This window comes from Cricetulus griseus (genome assembly GCF_003668045.3).
Source record: "Cricetulus griseus strain 17A/GY chromosome 1 unlocalized genomic scaffold, alternate assembly CriGri-PICRH-1.0 chr1_0, whole genome shotgun sequence".
In the NCBI taxonomy this organism is placed as follows: Eukaryota; Metazoa; Chordata; class Mammalia; order Rodentia; family Cricetidae; genus Cricetulus; species Cricetulus griseus.
The window spans coordinates 7221347-7243844 of record NW_023276806.1 but is presented as its reverse complement, the minus strand read 5'-3'; the positions used below and the strand labels follow the sequence as shown (position 1 = coordinate 7243844).

The 22498-nt window shown below is 46.8% G+C and overlaps 1 protein-coding gene across 1 annotated transcript in view; it reads right to left on the bottom strand.

The window, feature by feature from the left end:
* Gipc2 (GIPC PDZ domain containing family member 2) overlaps positions 1 to 22498 on the bottom strand; it is a 71653-nt gene that overhangs the window by 15210 nt on the left and 33945 nt on the right. The window contains exon 3 of the mRNA XM_027395140.2: positions 20062 to 20242. Within this exon, the coding sequence (XP_027250941.2) occupies positions 20062 to 20242 (181 nt within the window). The remainder of the gene's footprint in view (positions 1 to 20061; positions 20243 to 22498) is intronic.

Here is a 22498-nt window from a genome sequence, read left to right as displayed (position 1 = left end):
TGCCAGAGAAACTGTATATTCAGAGGTTTGTATGAATTTCCTAATTGTATTTTTCAGCTTAAACCATTATACCCAGCCCTTTAAAAATAACACACTGGCAAACAAAAAAGAAATCAGGATCTAAAAAATAACACACTGGCAAACAAAAAAGAAATCAGAATCTAAGTGAGTACTGGCTACCAATCCATAACTTCTGCAAATGTGCCCAAGCACCTTTAGCTGAGACCTCTCTACAGCTGCAGCTTAAGGCAAGGTCCAGGGGCTGGACCACCAAGGAGACAGCTAAGCTTGCACTACCACCAGGGAGACAGCTAGGCTTGCACTACCACCAGGGAGACAGCTAGGCTTGCACTACCACCAGGGAGACAGCTAGGCTTGCACTACCACCAGGGAGACAGCTAGGCTTGCAGTACCGCCAGGGAGGCAGCTAGGCTTGCAGTACCGCCAGAGAGGCAGCTGGGCTTGCAGTACCGCCAGGGAGCAGCTGGGCTTGCAGTACCAGCAGGGAGCAGCTGGGCTTGCAGTACCGCCAGGGAGCAGCTGGGCTTGCAGTACCGCCAGGGAGCAGCTGGGCTTGCAGTACCGCCAGGGAGCAGCTGGGCTTGCAGTACCGCCAGAGTGAGAGCTCACAGAGCAGGCTCCAGGATGTCAATGCAAGCGGCAGAGGCGCAGGCACCATAGGTACATGTGGAGGCATTCTTGAGGAGAGCCCTAGTCTGGTTCCCATCTTCTGCCAAGTTATTGTTTTTCCTTGCTGGGAAACTAGGGCAATGTGATTAAGAATCTTACACAGGCATTTTAATCTGAATCTAGGGACAGAATCTCCAAAACACAAGTTTTCCTCCGAAGGTACCATGGGATGGATAGACAGACTCCCCGGGGGGGGGGGAGCCATAAACAGTGGTGAGCTGGTGCCCAAACACTAGTCAGTGACTGAGCTGCTAAACAGATGCTCCACCTTTGAGCTTACCGCCAGCCTGGCCTTGCCAGTTACTACATGTCCCTGGGGAAGAAAGAATTCTTAGCTGCTCAGAGCACAGTTCCAAAACGAGTGCCCAGTGAAAAAGAATAGGTCAGTCTGTCTTCAGCACTGGCCAGCAATTCCAGTGTTCCAAGGGTCAAGTCCCCAAAGCAGGAAAGCCAGGGGTTGTGGAATATTACTTTAACTGGGCAAAGAAGTGTTACATTGTTTATGCTGTGGAATATTACTTCAACTGTGTGAAGATGTGTTTCATTTGTTTCTGCTGTCTTTGTTAACTGTGTAAAGAAGTGTTACATTGTTTATGCTGTGGAATATTACTTCAACTGTGTGAAGGTGTGTTTCATTTGTTTCTGCTGTCTTTGTTAACTGTGTAAAGATGTGTTACATTGTTTATGCTGCATTTGTTTAATTATGAAAAAATGTTGTTTCACCTTGCCTGCCTAAGGCACCTGATCTGTCTAATAAAAAGCTAAACAGAAAATAACTAGGCAGGAGAGGGACAGGTGAGGCTGGCAGGCAGAGAGAATAAGTAGAAGGAGAAATCTAGGTTGGGGGGGAGGGAAAGGAGGAGGAGAGAACCAGAGGGAAAGAGAGGGACATACCTAGGGTCAGAAGCCAGGCAGCCACCAATCAGACACAAGAAGCAATGGAAGGAAGAAGAAAGAAAGAAAGAAAGAAAGAAAGAAAGAAAGAAAGAAAAAGAGGGAGAGGGAGGGAGGGAGGAGAGGAGGAGGGAGGGAGGGAGGGAGGGAGGGGGGAGGGAGGAGGAGGGAGGAGGGAGGGAGGGAGGCCTAAGGCAAAAAATAGATAAACAGATTAAAATAGGAGCTAAACTAAGGCCAAGCATTCAAAACTAATAATAGTTCCCTGTGTCATGATTTGTGAGTTGGTTGGTGGCCCAAAAGAAAGCCAGGTACAGTCAGACTTAGCTGAGTGGTACCAACAAATGAACAACACAAATGACAGCACACACCACACTAACATGAACTAACAGAGCTCAAAACCATGCAGTGCACACCCGACCACATCGCTTCATTCCACTAAAGACTAGCAGCACACAAAGTACACCACCACCACTGTAATGTCAACATGCGCCTACCCAGCACACTTTGTCTATTTTGTGTAGACAGTAAACTGCTCACTTAACACATCTATGGTTTATTCTAGTATTATACACATGTTCCTAATTGAGTGCATATTAGCATCTGATTCAACAAGTGAGCTTGATCTGGAAAATGAAACAGCTCCATATACTGTTGAGCCAATAGTAGGTGTCTGGTATTTACAATGCTAAGGACTCCGATGCTGGAGTGTGTGGCTTCGGAAAGGCATGATCAGCCCGCTGTGAATTCAGCTGGCCTCTGTAGGTATCTGTGATAAGTGGTTTTAGTTGTCGAGTTGACACAATCTAGAGGGGTTGTCTCAGTCATGTTGGCCCTGTCCACCTCTGTGAGGCACTGTCTGAGAACACTGACTGATACAAGAAGGCCCGTCCTGAAAGTCAGCAGCACCCCTCCCCGAGTTTGGGTCCTGAGCTGAGCTGCAAGCATGTGCATATTCCTTCTTCCTGCTCTCAGCTGTAGATGAGAAACAACTGTCTTCAGATCCTGTTTCCATGACTGCCCTGCTATGATGGACTGCAGCCTGCAACTGTGAGCTAAAATAAACCTTTGTCCACATTCTGCCAGGGTGTTTCATCACAACAACAGAAAGGAGCCTCAGGCGAGCCTCCAACTTATCTTACTCTTTGCCATGACACTGGAATTTAGAAGGGGAAACTATTAAAGTAGAAGTGTTCATATTATTCATAAATTACTTTTAGAGCCACAGAAAGTGGGCAAAAAATACAAAAGTTCCCCGTATACTCCCCTCCCCCCCAGCCCCCCACCCCATGAGCAGCACACGATCTCCAGAACAGGGCCATGCACTGACCCACAGAGTTCATGGCTGACACAGAAGCTCCCTTTAGTTTTCTGTTTGGGAATCTGCTTACTGACACGCTCCCGTCACTGAGAGTCATGCAGAATACTGTCACTGACCCCAAATCTCCTTATCGCAGAGTTATTTTTATCATCACCTTTCTTGTTTGCTTTTGGTTTTGATTTTTGGTTTTTTGGTTTTGTTTTATTTGACAGCCTTTTTTCCCTTGGATTCTGTCACATCCAAACTAACCACTTGGTGGCGCCAAAGCAGAAGTTAAACATTAAACTCTGGCTGAGACCAGCTTCCAGATTGTCATCACCCAAGCTTTTCAAGATTAGAGGAGATTTCAGGGATGAAAGTCAACTTGTCCCTGCATGAAAACAGGCAGGATGATCCTGCCCACTCAGGCTGAGGTGGAGGGGGAGAAGACAGGCTTAGTGTCTGGGGAATGTTTTAAAGATTCTGAGTGTTGATAGTCTGACCTCATTCTGAGTGTTGATAGTCTGCTACCTAAGCATGTCTGGGCAGCCAGGCCATACCTTAAATCCCTCAGTTCACAAAAATGGGTGGACACAAGGCCTCTCTCCAGGATGAGTTAGGAGGAGACAGAGTTCAGACTGTAGACTACCGTAACCAGCCCCAGCCTGTGAACCCTCTGCTGTCACTCATGAGGGCTCCCCACCAGGAGGTGTGTGGATGCCTGCCTCAGATATCAGCTCCAGAGGTCAGGCTACTTCTGCCCTCCAGTTTCCTATCACCAAGAGACAGCTGTGTTCCTCCCCAAACCTTCTCATGGCCGTTATAACTTTCACTCTAATTATGTGGTTTAATTTTAAAAACCATGAGCTGATGACATGGGAGCTATAATTACCATGAAAATTAGGTTGAGTCTTCTGAACCAACTCTGTAAGAGTTCAGAAACAGGGGTGTGCGCAAGATGGGCCCTGGGAAATTAGGAAAAGAATTTTGACAACCGTCTTTCACATATCTGACTCTTCTTTTTTTTTTTTTCTGTTTAATGAAAGAGCTCACGTATGTTCATTAAGGTTGTGCTCATATAAGAAAAGTTTCTGGTTAGGAGTGGCAGTTACACTCAAGAGACAGAGGTGGGAAGATCAGGAGTTCAAGGCCAATCTTGGCTACGCAGTAAATTCAAGGCCAGTCTGACCCTGAAAGGAAGGCATGGAGCAAGCCGAGCTGGGGAGACTTCCTACAATTCTGGTGTGTGTGGTCACCCCACAAGGAAGGCCTTTTAGGAGCCGAAGGGCAAAGATGATGTCCGTGCGAGCCTGATGGCCTGAGTCCAGTCCCCAGAAGCCATACAAAGTTGTCCTCTGGCCTCCACACATGTACCATGGCACATGGATGCCACATGTACACACTAACAATAATGATGGTGACGGATAAAATAACTTTAGGGGCCTTCTAGATCAAGAATAGTAGAGTAACACATATTTTTATGTTTCAAATTAAAATGCAACATTTATACAGCCATGAATTGCTTTAGTAACTATTTAGCTGACATATTTTACTTTATTTATTCTTTTACATTTCATTTTCCATTCCAACCACAGTTCTCCCTCTTCCCACCTCAGCTCTCCCCCAGCCCACCCCCAGTCCACTCCTCCTCACAGGTAAGGGCTCCCATGAGGAATCAACAATGTCTGACACAATAGGTTGGGGCAGGGCCAGACCCCTCTCCCTTGCATTAAGGCTGAGCACCAAAAAATGGACTCCAACAAGCTATCAGCTGACATTTTTAGCTCCCAAACCCCCAATCTCAGCTGTATGGTAGGAAGATGGGAAAATCAACCAGGCAGAAAAGTATTTGCCCCCAGTCCCACCCAAGGCCAGGATGTTAATCCCATGGAAGTTAATGCAGACAAAATTAATTCAAAAGCACTGCTCTCACGAGGAACATGTATGTTACGTGGCTTAGATCCTCGATGACAAAAGGTGGCATCTCTCCATTTCTGCACGGCACAAGAGCCTTAGCCTGGAGGATGATGCCACTCTTGAGGGCAGGGGCAAAGAACAGGAGCTCAACAAGAGACAGGCACAAAGGGACACAGCTCTACCCAGCAACTGCTCAGAGGTCAGAGAGCCTAGGGAGGGGGAGAGCTAAGAGCACCTGCTGAGCACACCTGAGACCCTGGGGTCCAAGCATGCCCAGAGGGAGATGCAGGGTGCATACATCACAGAAGTCGGGGGGGGGGGGAGGACCAGCCCTACAGGCACACAAGAAACCCAGGGAAGGCCTAGAAACAGCCTTAGAGGGCCACAGCGTAGGTGACTGGAAGCTGTGTTTGTAAAGGAGGTGAAAGAGAGGGGAAGAATCTATTTTGGTGACACAGAAGAAAGAAAGTAACCTCTTGCAGCCCAAAACTGTGTCACAGGATTGTTTTGATATTTCACTAGATTTCAGTTAAAAATGTAGATTTATTTCATTTTTCTAACTTCTCAAAAATATGTGATCTGGCTTTTAACCTTGTTCCCCTCTCTCTGTCTCTGTCTCTCTCTCTCTGTAGCTCAGGGTGGCCTGGAACCCATGTAGCACAGCTTTGCTTCAAACTCCCATGATCCTCTTGCCTCAGCCTCTTGAGAGCTGGAATTACAGATCTGAGCCATGGTGCCCAACTGATCCAGCCTTTTAGGACATCCTGTAGGGACTTTCTGCTGAGATGGGATTGCCTCCACCTTCACACTTGGTTTTCAATGTGGTCCATGGGTTTCATAGATCACACCTGTGTTCTACAGCCCATGGCTAATGGTTTACCCTGTGCAACAATCAATCACCCTTTGGCCAAATCTGTACTGTAATCCATAGGTAGTAGTTAGAAACATGGACTTTAGACTCAGGATACCTGAGTTAGCATCCTCAGAACCCCCATCTACGACTTGAAAGTGAAGTTCCTATCTGTAAGCAGAAGGCATCTACAGCGTTAAGCAGGCGCCCAGGGAACTGCCGAAGAGAGGGCTGGGCCTGGCAGGCTTTTGAGAGAGAGAGAAGCCTGTCCCTCACTCCCTCCACAACAAAGTGGCTCACATTCTCTCTGAAAATGAGAAACCAAAACAAAAAAATACAACAACGAAAAAGCCAGGGGTGGTGGTGGCACAAGCCTTTAGTCCTAGCACTTGGGAGGCAGAGGCAGGAGGGTCTCTTGAGTTTGAGGCCAGCCTGGTCTACAGAGCAAGTTCCAGGACAGCCAGAGCTATGCACATAAACACTGTCTCAAAACAAAACAAAACAGAGAAACATGCAAAGGTCCCTCAAGTTATCTCTTCAAACAACAGGAGCACAGATCTCTCTCTCTCTCTGTCTCTCTCTCTCTCTTTCTCTGTCTCTCTGTGAGTCTCTCTTGTTACAATAAATCTTTCTGACAAAAACCACCTGAGCCCCACTGCCACGTGTGAGCTTTATGCTAGGCGCCCGCCTGAGTTAGGGCCAAATGAATACACAGAAACTTGTATTAGGTTCAAAGCTGCTTGGCCAATGACTAGGATTCTCATCTGCTAGCTCAGTCTTAACCATCATAAATCTATATATTTTATAAGACTTATCTTATCGGGCGCCTTATTGGTGTCCCTCCTTGCCAGTGGATCACATTGTGCCACTGGAGCAGGAGAATGGGAAAAAGGGATCCTTCCTGTTTCTCCTTCGCTTAAATATGAGTCTCCTTGCTATGTCACTTCCTGCCTGGTTCACCACTTCTCTACTACATTTCCCAGAATCCTCTTTGACTCCTAGTCCCGTCTACTTGCTGTCTCATTGGCCAAACAGTATTTTATTTAACAATCAATAAGATAAACATACACAGTACATTCCCCATCACTCTCTCTGTCAATGTCTCTGTCTTAATTAGCATATATTTTACCCCTTTCTTAAATAAAGCTATATAATGTCTCCTTTCAATTCAGAGTAACAGCAGATGCCCCGCCCCCAGAACGACACTCAGATCCCCCAAAGTACGAAAATTTAAGCCCCGCCCTCACAGGTACTCAGTCTTCAGTCAGGGTGATGAAAATCATCCCAGGGCTCAGGTCTCTGTCTCCTCCATCCCAGAAAGGGAAACACAGCCCTCCCCTAACTGCCCTATAGGCTCTCAGCTGGCTCACCAAAGCCAAGCATTCCTGGAGCTTCCATCTTAAGCTGCACAACAGGGAGAGAAACATAGAGAAGAGGTAGTTCTCTGACCTTGCAGGCAGAGCTGCACAACAGCCCCCTTGCTGACAACCGAGGGATGCTTGCTGTCTCAGAGTTCTCAGAACTGACCTAGTCTCCGGGACTGATAATTACAAACCAAATTAACTAGGAGCAGATTCTATCATTGGCTTATTCCATAGGAAGAGAGAGTGATTTTACACAGCATCAGCCCTTTGAGTACTGAGAAATGCACACTGTCATTATTTTACAGATTTGTAAGAATGATCTGAGGGGGTGCAGAACTCAAGTGCTCTCGTTTGAAAGTCTATGTTCATTTTTTTCCTCAAACATTTACTTCTATTTTTAATTATATGGATAAGTGACTGAGCGGGTAAGTGCACATGAGAGCAGATGCCTTCCAAGGTCAGAACAGGGCACGGGATCCACCAGAACTGGAGTTACAGGTGGTTGTGAACAGCTGATATGGGTGTTAGGAGCTGAACTCTGGCCTTCTGGAAGAGCAGCAAGCGCTAACTGCTGAGCCATCTATCCAGCCCCCCAAATCCATGATCTCAACACCTTAATCTGCAGCTAGTGGAGCCCTGTGCTTGAGGTTCACGGGCCAGCATCTTCCTTTAAAAAGTCATGTGCAAGCAGAGACCCCGCCATCAAGGGTAATGGTGGCAAGACCACAGCTAAAAGCAGGCAGAGAGAAGGGAGCAGGGCAGAGGAGAAGGTGGTCCAGGCAAAGTCAAAGATGCCAGAAGCAAGGAGAGGAGAGTTTCCGAGTGCCTCCCAACTGGGTGACTCGGCTCTTTCACTGCCCAGCCTTCCTGGAAATGATTCATCTGAAATTTCCCTTGCCCTGGATACCTGAGCTGCCTGGGATACCTGGCAGCAGATCAAAGGGCTGGGCGTGAAGGGCGTTCCCTTAGGTCAAGGCTCTAACAGGGAGTTAGAAATCATGCACGCATGTGTCTTTTAGGCATGCATGGTGGCTTCTGTTTATTAGTTGACAACTTTTTGAATGTTGATTTTTTTTTTTTGACATGGTCTCACATAGTCCAGACTGGCCTTGAACTTACTGTGTAGTCAAAGGTGATCTTGAACGCCTGATCCTCTGCGTTTACCTCCCACATGGTGGGATTACAGGTTGAAGATTTTTAAAGTCCTGATTTGTGTGCGACTGGGGATCAAACCCAAGGCTTTGGGCACTCTGGGCAAATACTCTACCACCATGGGGAGAGGTCATACTCAATATGTAGACCAGGCTGGTCTCAAATTCACAGAAATCTGTCGGCCTCCGCCTCCCGAATGCTGGGATCAACGATGTGCACCACCACACCCAGCAAATTCTTGTTTTTAGTGAAGGTTCATAGCTGGATTTAAAAAGAGTCTCTATATTGGCAAATAGCCAGGTCTTACACTGAACATTCTTGAACCAGTTTCACTTAGAATTCGTCTAAAACGCCTGCCACATCCCATAAAAGCCAAGCTGGCCTTTCATTCATCTTCTTCCGTAGAATAATTGTGACAAATGTCAAACCCATATCCAGCCAGACATTAGAAGGCCAGAGTGAGTTCTACTGCATTAAAACATGATTCGTGGCAATGGCATTTTGTCCTTGTAAGCACTTTAAACCTTGAACAAAGGAGTATGTGTGCCAATGGCATATAAAATGCAATGTGTGTCTAAAACTGACGTCTCCCTGACTTTCCCCAGGGCAACCCTGCACCCAAAATGCCCCTTTCTAATTTTAGCATCTTCCTCTTTTTTTTCACCTCGCAGGACAGAAATCTTGGAAGGGAGGTTGCCTCGTGGGCTTCCCTCCCATTGGCCCAGGTTTCAGCAACCCAGCTCCCACCCCGACAGTTAGTTACGTTCTTCCTAGAATTCCCACTTTAGTTCATAGACCTAAGCACTTGCTGTTTCCTCTCTACTAAACTGCTAGAAAAACACCACTCATAGCATCTCCTCTAATGGGATACAGCAACATTGGTCTTTCTGACATAATCCCCATAACTTCATTTTGTGTCATTCCTAATTCCAGTATGCAATGGCTCACCATCAGCCTCTAATGCACACGGGTGTCCCCATCTGTCGTTCAAGGCCCTCTGACACTGCTCTAAGCAGCTTTTGCAGGCTGACCTACAGTTCCACAGGGCCATGCTCATCACTGTCACCCCAGAAATCCTCCTGCCTTGGAAAATATCCTTCCTATCCTCCCAGGGCAAGTTCAAGTACAGTTTCCACAGAGAATCCCTCTGACCTAGTCCAAACTACGCCTATATCCTCTCATAATGTCCATCAAACTTTCATAGTGTGCTCTAAATGTAACTCGATAATTCCATACATAAGAAATGCCAGAACAGGGGCTGGAGAGATAGCCCAATTATTTAAAGCACTGGCTGTTCTCTCAAAGACTTGGGTTTGGTTCCTAGCACCCAGCTCATCACCTTTAACTCCAGTTCTTGAAGACATGACACCTTCTTCTCTCCTCCTCTAGCCCCAGGCACAAACATACATGCAGACAAAACACTATATACATAAATCTCTTTAAAAAGTGTGAAAAACAAGCAAAAATAATTGCTGTGGGATAATCCTTTTGTACTATGAAGATTTGTCACTGTGATTGGTTTAATAAAGAGCTATATGGCCAATAGCTAGGCAGGAGGTATAGGTGGGATAGCCAGACACAGAGAATGCTGGGAGGAACAAAGACAGAGTCGCCAGCCAGATGGGTGCAAATGGGTTAATTTAAGTTGTAAGAGCTAGTTAGTAACAAGCCTAAGCTATTGGCTGAGCTTTTATAATTAATAAGAAATCTCCATGTCGTGAAATGCTTCGGAATCATCCTTTTGTACACCGTGAAGATGTGTTGCTCTCATTGGTTTAATAAAGAACTAACTGGTCAATAGCTAGGCAGGGGGGTGGGGGGAACACCAGACTGAGAGAACGCTGGGAAGAAGAAGGGCGGGTTGCCAGCCAGACCCAGAGGAAGCAGGGGAAGCAGGATGTGTACAAATGAGGTAACAAGCCAGGAGGGAGCCACATGGCACCACGTAAATTAATAAATATGGGTTAATTTACGTTATAAGAGCTACTTAGTAACAAGCCTAAGCGATATATCAGTCGAGCATTTGTAAGTAATAATAAGTCTCCATGAGATTATTTAGGAACTGGCAGTCGAAACAGAATATTCTGCCAACAAAGAATTGACGAAGTGGATCTGTCTTTGACGACCTGTTAACACCACATGTGCACTGTGTGTGCACGCATGAACACACGCACACAGGCACACACATCCCCACACACGCGCGCGCACACACATCCCCACACACGCGCGCGCACACACACATCCCCAGCCGTAGGTTTCATGAGAAAGCCCATCTGTCTTAGTTTCGTTTGGGTAGACTTTATTTCCACCCCAGGATCCAGAGGACTCATGCTGTTCTGGTGATCATGGTCCTACCCTGAAGCCCCAGGGCTAATCGACTTGTCCACTTTTCAAGCCAAGCCAGGGGGAGGGAGTTCTCTTGCAACACCACCACTCCCAAGGTTCTAACACCCGAATCATCCTCTGGACAGATAGCCTCGTACTTCCTTGGGAAGCATCTGGCCCTCGACACTGGCAGGAGCCTGGCATGGCCATCTGACTCACGGCATTCTCTTTGTGGAAGTTCCCACCTGGCCTTCCCACTTCTCCCTGTCCCACCCTCTCTCAGAACCCTCCAACTCTGCGTGACGTGCGAGCGTGAGACACATCTGCACTGCAGCCTCTGGGCCTACATGAGATCCTGAAGCAGGAACACATACAGTTAAACCTCGGAGCCGGCCAGGCTCATCTCTCCCTGCACCTTCACTCCACCCTGTGTGACTCAATGGGTGAAGAAACCACCCCAGGCCTCAGGTTACTCATCTGGAAAAGTCTAACCGAAATAGCAGGAGGATCGGCTCGGGCCATAACAGTCCTAGGCCTGCCAGCAGCAGCCTCCGTCTCTGCTGACTCCAGTGCTATTCCAAGTACTCCACACACACAAGCCGTGTGAAATTCGGAGTGCTGTGGATTAGGAAGCAGGTAAACCTGGGTTATTTAACACCGGTGGACATGGAGCTAATTGAGAATAAGGGAAGAGAGCCAAACCCTGGCGTTTTGGCTCAGGGTCCTTAACCTTCTCCCTCACCCTAAGGCACCTCAATCACACACCCAATAAATGTCTGCAGCTACCGTTAGTAAGATTAGGAGGTGCTTAGTGTGTTTGCCTCTTCATGCAAACGTAAATGGTGACCCCTCCTCACCAAAACCCTGGACACTGTCTACCTCCTTCTCCCCAAAAACCCTCAACAATCAGCTTTAAGTTTAGGATGAGTATAGGAAGCAAATGATTTCTTGCTTAGAAAGTACTTACAAAAGATTGGACAGATGGCTCAGTGGATAAGAGCACTTGCCATTTGAATATGAAGACTTCAGTTCGAGTCCCCATCACCTACATAAGAAATTCAGGCATGGCTGCCCACACCTCAAACCCCAGGGCTGGGGAGGACTGGGGGAGCAGAGATAGGCAGAACATAGCAGCTCACTGACCAGCTAGCCTCCCTGAAACTGTGAGCTTTGGGTTCAGTGAGAGACCTTGTCCCAAGGTAATGAAACAGAGAGTATAGGAAAAGATACCAACTATACTCTGGTCCCACGTGTATGCCTCACACACACACACACACACACACACACACACACAAAGAGAGAGAGAGAGAGAGAGAGAGAGAGAGAGAGAGAGAGAGAGAGAGAGAGAGAGAGAGAGAGAGAGAGAGAGCTCTTACAGATGTGAATGGCAGCCATGATATATGGCTGTTTTCCACCATTTGGTCTAAGGTGAGACAGTGCCAGCTTTCAATAAATGTCCGCTGGTCACCAACTCGCCTGACCCTGTGTCCTGTAAGTTTCTCTAATGGCTAAAATTACTCCTTGCAGAAAAAAGCTGTACCGTCACAATAAGCTGAAGGTTCCCTGTCTGAACTGCTTAGAGTCTTTTGGTTATCAGGTCTTCAGATTTGGGGACACCCCTTCATATGCTGGGAAACCCCGAGAAGGAGTCAAGGCTGCAGGGGAGCTTCATTTACGTCTCATATACCCCTAGCCTCACCGGGCAGCCGCGGCAAACAATATTTTGATGCACCTGCACTCTTGCTGTGGCCCATCAGATTGGGTTGGGTATGGAGTTTCCCATTTCCAGTCAGGACCAGTACTCAAACACTTCCAGTTAGGGAACATTTCTGATTTCCGAATTTCAGTAAGGGTTGCTTAACCTGTGGCAACAGCTGACCATCACTGGAGATTCTGAATATCAAAGAGTGAAGGGACCAGCTCCCCTTTCGGCAGTCATAACGGCCGAACACGTGCTTGTCTGACCTTGTCCTAGACACTAGAAAGTCAGATGCCTGCCTCGTGATAAGGAACCAATCAGAAGTAGCTGGTGGCGCTATGCTTTACGACCCTGGGTGTACTTTACGGACAAGCACACAGCAATGACGCAGAGCATAGCAACCATCCTGGGAGGGCCTATGGGCCATAACAACCAGTTGGCCAATCAACACAGGGCAAGCCCTCCAAGGCTGAAGGCACACCAATAGTGAGCCTGTGCCTACCCCTAGACACTCCCTTTACACTGCCCTACAAGATCTCTTGGGAGGCCCTGGGTCTTGTCTTTTGCGAGCCATCTGCCATGGCGGGTGGGTGAAAGACCTGAGCTAACATGGGGTTAGCTCGTTAGATTACAATAAAGCCTCGTGCTGTTTGCATCAAGCTCTCGAATCCGCCTGGTGACTGGGGTGACCGCGGTTGTGGCCTGGGTTAATGTGTTTAGTCGTCACAACAGATTAATGTGGTGAACTCTACTGACAGCTTCACTTTTTGTTTTGGGAAACTAAGGTACAGGAAGACTGAGAAATTTACCTGTTGTCACACACCTGGCAGAGCAACATACCTAAGTATTCCATTTCATCCCTTGTAATTCATTTCCTGTTCTCAGGGGTAGTTTGTAGAGTCCAGAAGAATGTACGACAATCAAAAGCATTTGTTGTTGATATACAGGGATATAGACATAGATATATAACTGAGTATAGCACCAATAGTAGAGAGCATTGTCTTAAGATCTGTGTGGTGGCTCACACCTGTAAAACCAGCACTTAAGACGCAGAAGCCAGACAGATAACTGCCCCTGCAAAATGGAAGCCAGCCCGGTCTCTGTAATGAGACCCGAAGGAGGAGGGCAAAGAGAGGAGATGGGGAGAAGCCGTTTTTTCTAATGTTGAGGAAGTCATGTGACACTGAAGAACCAAAGTTCCCTGCTAAGGTGCCACAGGGCAGTGTTTGAGAAGAGCAAGCTGACTCAGGACAATGACTTCCCCAGCTGCATGTGACTCAAAGGACAGACCGCACTCTTCACATACTTAACGTCCTATTCTGATGGGTACTCATCACAGAAAGGAAGCCTCTAAAAACAGACACAGCAGACCTTCTACAAATCTAAATACCGCCCCCCAAAAATCTAACCCTCAACTATCTTAAGGGGAAACTATTTTCGTTCAACCCCCTTGCTGGTAAACACTGGTCTCCTCCTGGGAGGCCCCTTGCACAAACGGTAAAAGTCACATATTGGGCAGATTATCCAGGATAAATGAGTTAAGACTCGTTTACAAAATGGAGCCGAAGCTACACGGACCCAGCAGTTATTTCCCTACAGTTCAAAGGTCTCCTGGGAAAAGAACCGGTTGGTCTGGTCTGATCTCAAGAGTCATCTCCATGGTAAAGTGGATTTTCACAGCCTCGGAAAAGTCAAGCAGGGTTGAGTCCATTGTGAAAGTTATGTGCCTTTGCACTGGCACAAGGAGAAAGGAAATGAGCCAAGCCCTAAAAAATATCTCTAGAGACATTCCAGCAACACTTGATAAGGCTGGAAGGCTGCCTTGACAAGGACTGGAAGGCTCCAGCTCGTGGCTTGAGAAAGAAAAACTGGTTCAGACAGCAGCTCAGCTCGGCAGGAGAAACCATGTCAGGTATGGGGAAAGCCGCACCCCACATTTCCAGCCCTGTAACCCATAAGCTTTGAGTGTTGTGGTTTCGTGTGACTCACCCTGAGAAACGGACACATGCCAGTGTTTAATGAATACTATAAACATACACAAACATACATAACTGAAACAGACACATGTTTGTAACAAATGAAACATACCCTGGGGCTAGGGATGTAACTCAGTTGGAAGAGGGTTTGCCTTGTACTCATGAGGGTTCAGTCCCCAGCACTGTGGAAGCAGGGTGTGTTCCTATTCAGTTGTGACTCCAGCACTTGGAGGAGGATCAGAAGTTCAGGGTCATTGTGGTGGTTTGAATGAGAGCAGCCCCCACAGGCTCATAGATTTGGGTGCCCAGTCACCAGTGAGCGAATCTACTTTGAAGCAAACTTAGGTTAGGAGGAGTGTCCTTTTAGGTGTGGCCTTGATGGAGGCAGTGAGTCACTGGGGGCGGGCGGGCTTTGAGATTTCCAGAACACAAAGCCAGTGGCTTTCTCTCTTCCTGCTGCCCACTGACCCCTGATGCAGCTCCTTCTCCAGCCCCATGTCTGCGCTTATGCCGCCATACTCCCCACTATAAAGCTAAAGGACTAAACCTCTGAAACTGTAAGCCAGCCCCAGTTAAATGCTTTCCTTTAGAAGAGTTGCTGTGGTCATAGTGACTAAGTGTGGTCATAGTGACAATAAACAGTGAGTAAGACAGTCATTATCAGACACGTAGCAAGTTTGAGGCCAGCCTGGGCTACATGAGACCCTGAAGCAAACAGGATAAAACAGAACAACCCAGTATATTCAGTTCTATGTATGAGGTACTACGATACTTTCTACCCTCTTCTATTTTGTGTTCTACGCACCGTGGCTGGTCCCACTAGTTGAAACAGTGACTGGACAGCTGACCAGCACAAAAGATCCCAAGGATGCATTTTTTAGTGGCCTTTACTCCTCTCAGCCTCAAGGCCAGCTCAGGAAAGGCCAATGGATCTGCTCTTAGGAAGAATGAGAAAGTCTCCCGATCTGGCCATTCCTCACTGTGCTAACAATGCTATTTCCCCTTCCTTCTGCTGCTTGAATGCTGATGTCCTTTGTCTCCACTCTGAATACATTTGTTTCTAGAGTATTCAGTCATTCATAAAACCTTCTAGGCCTCAGTTCTCAATGCCCAGAAGCCTCACATCTCCAACTAAACTGTCTCATAGACTTCAAACACATTAGATCCCAAACTATTCATCATCCCTCTTCGTGACCCCTTTCTTAATCTTCCCTATTGTGTATATTTAATATATATAGTTTTTCTTATGTTAGCTTTTCTTTTTGTATTAGACCAAAAAAAAAGGGGGGGAGATTTGTGGTGATAGATTATTTATGATTTATTAAAGCTTGCCTGAGGATTCAGAAAGCAAAGTCAGCCACAAGACATAGAAGTCAGGCACACACCTTTAATCCCAGCAGCCAGAAGCTAGGAGGTGGTGGTACACACCTTTACTCCTAGGACTCGGGATTAAGAGGTACATGGATCTCTGAGAGTCCAAGGCCACTCAGAGATGCACGAGATTGATCCAGTCCTAAAGAGAAGCAGCTCACACAAAGATGAGCTCAGCACCTGGGATCCCTCACCTTTAATTCCAGCATTAGGGAGGTGTGTAAGACAGGAGCAAGGTCTCAGTAGGAAGCATTCATTCTCCAGTCACACTGAGAATAGGACACCGAGCCCTTTCAGAGGTGAGAGCTCTCTGGTATCTTGGCTGCTTTGCTTCCCTAATGGTCACATTGAACCCCAATATCTGCCTTTTATATGGGTCTTTTATAAATTCGTGTTACACTTCCCCCACTTTCCTAATCTCAAAGAATCCCAAGCCACAAACCTTTGGGTCATTATTTTCAATGTGTCTGTTCCTTCACCTCTGCGCTCAATGGCTTTGCACTCCAACCTTCTTAACATGCAGGAATGATAAGAAACATGCAACAGTCGACACTCTACATAAAAGTTCTATCTTGGGCTGGGAAGGTAGCTCAGTTGCAGGGTACTTACCCAGTGTGCCGTGCCTTGGGATTGGTCCCAAGCACTGGGGAATGGAGGGAGGCCACGCCCTGTGGCGTAAATCGCCCATTCTAACAATCTGAAGCAGTCAAGCTGATGCCCCATGGTGGAGCTGGGAAGACATTCGTGCCCGCAAATGGTTCCTGCATACCCTTGTCTGTCTTCCTCTTGGCATCTGCTAGAGCAGCCTAATTCAGGGTTCTGTCTTCTCCACAGATAGCGCAACATGTGCTTTCTGATTTCCTGATTTCAATCACCCTCAGATCCCATCTGTTCATCGGATACAGTCTCCACATAGCACTCTGAAATCCAGAATCCACTGTTGTTACTGCCTCTTCACAAACATGGCTTTTGATGACTTGGTTGGGTCTTCCTGAATCTTGGTTTTCATGCCTTGCAGCACTTACACCCAACACGTCTAATTTCCGACACGCTGATGTGTGCAACACTCCCAAACACACACCGGTGAGCATACTGAGCTCATGGTACTTGTTACCTAGAACACCACTCTGAAAAATGTGCACGGAGCAAGCAGCTGCTCACCTCTCAAATGCAGCTCAAAACCCTTCCCTCGGAAGCTTCTCCTAGACTGGAAATACATTTGCCTGGTGTGAGCAAGACCCCATATTCAATCTCAGTTCCCACTCCACCCCTCACCCCCAGAGTTTTCCCAGTTTTTACACTCGTAGTGCATTTGGCCCTTCGCCACCCATTGTTCAATTGAATTATTCTCATATTTATCTCACTAGATGGGAGCTTAGCATGTGCCAATCACATGGCACAGAGATGGTACACAGTAGGCTGTCAATAAATGATCGCTATCATTATCTAGCACTCTAAAACCAGCACACACGGATGGCTCAGTAAACACCAATTGAAAGAAATGTATCAGGATGCCCTTGGCATCTATCAAGACAGGATAAATGCTACATTATTAATTAGTACATTCTAGATCGTTAGAGAATCCAAGATGTTCATCTATAGTGAAGAACGGGCAATCGGATGTTTTCACCTTCATCTCTATGGGAGTTTGAGTAAGAATGACCCCATAGGTTCATACATTTGTATACTTAGGGGGTGGCACTATTTGGAAGGATTAGGTGCAGCCTTGCTGGAGGATGTGTGTCACTGAGGATGTGCTCCAAGGTTTCAAACTCCCAACCCAGGCCCAGTGGCTCCCTCTGCCTACTGCCTGTGGATGTAAAGGAAGAACTCCCAGCTGCTTTTGCCTGAGCGCTGCCATGCTCTCTGTCATGAGGATAATGGGCTAAACCTCTGAAACTGTAAGCGAGCCCCAAATTAAATGCTTTCTTTGTTAGGAATTGCCATGGTCCTGGTGTCTAATCACATCAATGGAACTTTGACTAAGAAATAAATAGGGGAAGAAAGACAAGAAATTTGAGTTCCTTGCCCTAAATCAATGGTAGTTCTAGGAAATATGGGAAGAAAGGAAGGAAATACGCAGATGACAAGATGGGGACCAAGAAAACTGGGAGAAGCCCGACCCCATAAGTGCCTGCCTCCCTGACAAAGACACCCTGGGAAAAAGCCAGAGAGTGATCAAATAACTTTGCCTTTATTCCAGGGGCAAAAGCAGGGCACCAAAATGCAAGGTCAGAAGACGGCAGAGAAATAAGGCTTCCTTCTGAGAGAGACCCCCAGGCTCAGCCCACTGAAAGGAGAAAACCCCTGCAGACCATCGGCTCATAAAGTAAAACTCAGCCACTGCTCCAAAATCAACCTGCATATAGCCCAGCCCCCATACCAGCAGAATGTGGCCTCTAACACAATACGTTCCTGTCAGAAAAGCCATGAAGCGACAGAGAAGGTTCAGCAGTTGCTAGGCAGAGGGAAAGTGTACTTGTTACAGGTCTCTGACACTGAAGCAGGTAAACAAAGTCTAACCCTGGGATAGTAACCCCAGTAACCAGCAATTCACACCCAGATTAAGGGTGTAAACAATGTCCATAGAGATACGGGGCAGACCCCAAGGGTATCCCGTGTATACAACAGCCGGGTGTGAAGGCAAGTGCCTGTAGTCCCAGCACTTGGGAGGAAGGAGAAAGATCAGGAGTTCAAGGTCATCCTCCAATATACAGTGAATCTGAAATCAGCTTGGGCTACAAAACAAAAACAACCAACAACAAAAGTGTATGCTACAGGGAGAAAAAAAAAACAGATAAAGATTAATTCAAAGACAGAGTATGTGATTGACACCAACATGGGAGGAAATTCTATTTCTTGTGTTATAAGAATAGCTTTGATTTAAAATGGGTCTGAATCTTGTAAGACCATGAATCTGAGAGGTACCTACTCCCATCAGTGTAAAGACCAAGCATCAGAAGAGCCATGTGGAAAGGGGCTGTTGCACAGAGACCTGCCACCTTGTGCCTTCTTCAAGGAGAAAAAAAGGCATGGCTACTGCTGCACCAGTCTGGGAGCGCCACTGTTAGCTCCTCCCATGGTCTCTGAGAAGCAATGAGGCCATGAGCATCCTCCTCTCAGCCTTCCTGTGGATCTCCCAAATGCAACACAATTCCCATTGCATTTCTATTATCTTACAAAGAGTCACGTGGCAACAGAGAACTTTCTAACTCCACAGACACAGAGGCAAGACTGCCTCCTCACTGAGTGGGGAAGGCAATGTGTGATTTTTCCACTGTTACCATTAGCTGCCTTGAGAAAACAACATTAGAGACGAATTAGAAGAAATATTTGTGTTATGTGGGATCAGCAGAAACATGGCATATGGGAGTGGGGGCAGGGGTGGGGGCAGGGGCGGGGGCGGGGATGAGTCAGGGCAGGCCCAGAGCATTCTGCTGAAGGTATTTTAGCCCTGGGGTGCGTGAGGCCTCCATCTGGCTTGTTAAAATAGTGCTGGGTAGTGAGAGACTCTGGTACACCCTGACACCCATGAGATGGCCCTGGAGGTTTGAGCAACAGTTGAGACACAGCTGCTGTGGCTAAAACCAGGCAAGTACAGATGTGTCCAGAAAGAAGGAGTCACCTCATGACACCGAAAACTCTAAATGTCAAGGGAGAATGTGTCTAAGAAGCCTACGAAACAGTGGATGACTGTGCTAGATGCCACTCCTGTGCCTAGCAGACCTCGGTGGCGCCTTGGGTTCCGGGAAAACAACTGTGGTTTGAAGAGCTCCGTCAGGAAACTCCCTTTCCTCCAGGACAGCCAAGGCTACACAGAGAAACTCTATCTCAAAAAATCAAAAAAGAAAAAGGAGGAGGAGGAGGAGAAGGAGGAGGAGGAGAAGGAAGGGAGGAAGGGAGGGAGGGAGGGAGGGAGGGAGGAGGGAGGGAGGGAGGGAGGGAGAACAAGACAGACAGACAGACAGACAGACAGCCTCCCTGCTCAGCAAAGTGAAACAATACAGCAGAGGTTGGCTCAGCCTCACATCAACTCCGCACTTGGACATCTGACTCTGCAGACCCAGAAGTTGGTTTAGAAAATGTCTTTCTTGCTGGATGCGTTGGCCACGCCTTTAATCTCAGCACTCGGTAGCAGAGGCAGGCGGATCTCTGTGAGTTTGAGGCCAGCCCGGTCTACAGAGTGAGTTCCAGGACAGCCAGGGCTACACAGAGAAACCCTGTCTCAAAAACAAAAAAGCAAAAACTAAAAAAGAAAAGGTCCTTTGACAGGGAAATTTTCTTCCCATAGCCGTTCTCCTTCTGAGTAATGCTGTCTATAATAGAGTGTTCTTCACTAGTATACTAGATAAGATGACGGGCTGAAAGCACATGGCCCCACACGGCAGTGTCCTGAATCTTAGATAAACAACAGAAGAAACCAGTCTCTCTCTCTCTCTCTCTCTCTCTCTCTCTCTCTCTCTCTCTCTCACACACACACACACACACACACACACACACACACACACACACACTCAACTTACCAAATGCCTTCTTTGGTTCTATTAACTGCAAAGTAAAGTGTTCCTCTTTTTTCAACTCCTTCAGCTTCTTAGCGACTTCATAGTGACGCCACCCAACAATATTTTCTCCGTTTATGGATTCGATATGATCCCCCACACAGATGGTTTTCACTGAGTCAATGGTGCTGCCATCTTTAATTCTCTGAAAGAAAGAAAGAAAGAAAGAAAGAAAGAAAGAAAGAAAGAAAGAAAGAAGAAAGGAAGGAAGGAAGGAAGGAAGGAAGGAAGGAAGGAAGGAAGGAAGGAAGGAAGGAAGGAAGGAAGAAAGAAAGATCAGGGATGCTAGCAAGTGGAACTGTGTGGCCTTACTTCTCACACTCCTGAGAGTCATCATGCTAACACACTTACAATACGGTCTAATGCTCGCTGAAAGATGGAAAACCAAGCAAGAAAGAACACACGTCCCTTCTCCACCCATTCTCGTCTCCCTCCCATTCAGAATCCAGCTAGCTCACAGCACCATCTCCTTTGGAAATCTTTTCCTGACATCCTCCTACGCAGGCCCCTAAGAAGAGGTGAGGCAGGCAGCAGTCTGCCCAACACAGCATCTGTCACTGTACACCCAGCACTCCAAACTACACAGTGATAAATGATGGTTTAAAGATCTATTTTTCACCAGGTGTTGGTGGCGCACGCCTTTAATCCCAGCACTCGGGAGGCAGAGGCAGGTGGGTCTCTGTGAGTTTGACGCCAGCCTGGTCTCCAGAGCGAGTGCCAGGATAGGCTCCAAAGCTACACAGAGAAACCCTGTCTCGGGAAACAAAAAACAAAACAAAAATATCTATTTTTCTTCTTATGTATTTGTGCGTTCTCTCTCTCTCTCTCTCTCTCTCTCTCTCTCTCTCTCTCTCTCTCTCTCTCTCTCTCACACACACACACACACACACACACACACACACACACACACTCACGCGCGCGCGCCCACAGAGGCCAGAAGAAAGCATCAAATTCCCTGTGGATGAACAGGAAGTGCTCTTCGCCCCTGACGCGTTTCTCCGGCTCCATGGATAAGTTATTTTCTTCCTTTTTTAATAATTTCAGCAAGAGACCCATAAGCTCTGTCTAGTGGCTTTGTGTTTAAAGCTGTAGCAATTTTTTTCATTTTTATTACATTTGTGTGTGTGCATGCTTGCGTGCCATGGCAAGCATGTGGAAGTCTGAGGACAACCTCCAGGAGTCAGTGTCCCAAGGACTTACCTCAGCTTGTCAGGCATGGCAGCAAACACCTTTCTTTACCTGATGAGTCATCTCATCAGCCCTATTTTCATTTTGATTTTTAAAGACATGATCTCTCTAGGTAGCCCAGGCTGGCCTCGGACTTACAATCCTCCTGCCTCTGGCTCCTAAATAATGGGATTTCAGACCTGTTCCAACACACCTATGTTATTAAATCTTACAATGCAACTGTAGTCTTTTAAGCTGTGTGTTGTGGTTACCATGTTTGTTTCTGTTAGATAAGTAAGAGATGACGAATACCAGTAAAGCAATGTCAGTCAGATTTGGAAACTACAATGCAACTGCCAGAGTTTCATCCTAAGGTATAAAATCCATGAGATGGCACCAAGAATTCTACAGGGATTTTAGGGAAGGGAACTCCAGAAAACCCAGCCAGCTAAGAGTCCTGCAAACACATGCAAGTTCTCCCCAGAGATGAGCAGGGGAACAGCACAAAGGTCCTAAGTCCTTCATGTCCTTACAGGCCAGGCAGGCCAGGGGCTTGGTTGCTTTGTTCCAAGAGTGTATTACCCTACCCTTACCAGGTAGATGTGCAATGCCACATTTACCTGATCACCATGTGTAAGAGCTGAGCAAAACCAGAAGTAGCCAACATCTCCATAATGCTGCCCTCAGGAAAAAGCTTAGAAAGATAAGTGTATTTTAATTGTATCATTGCACACCAAACAAACCGTAGCTTTCATTTTACTTCCAGATTCTAAAAATAGTATTACTTTTTTTTGTTCTTGTCCTTATTAACACACTACATACAAATGGCATTCTAATCCCCATTCAACTAGGTCTCATTTATTATTACAAACAAAAAGTAGTGAAAGCAGTTTCCAAATCTGACTGACATTGCTTTACTGAAATTCATCATCTCTTACATGTCTAATAGAAACAAACATGGTAACCACAGCACACAGCTTAAACGTCTACAGTTCTGCCGGGTAGTGGTGGCGTACACTTTTAACCCCAGCACTCAGGAGGCAGAGGCAGGAGGATCTCAGAGTTTGAGGTCAGCCTAATCTACACAGTTCATTCCAGGACAGCCAGGGTTACACAGAGAAACTCTGTCTTGAAACTGCCCCCCATCCTGCCCCCAAAAATCTACAGTTTTTAAACTGTTTGAGAAAAAAAAAGATTAAACAAAAGATTTCCTTCTAAATGGAAAAATAAACTT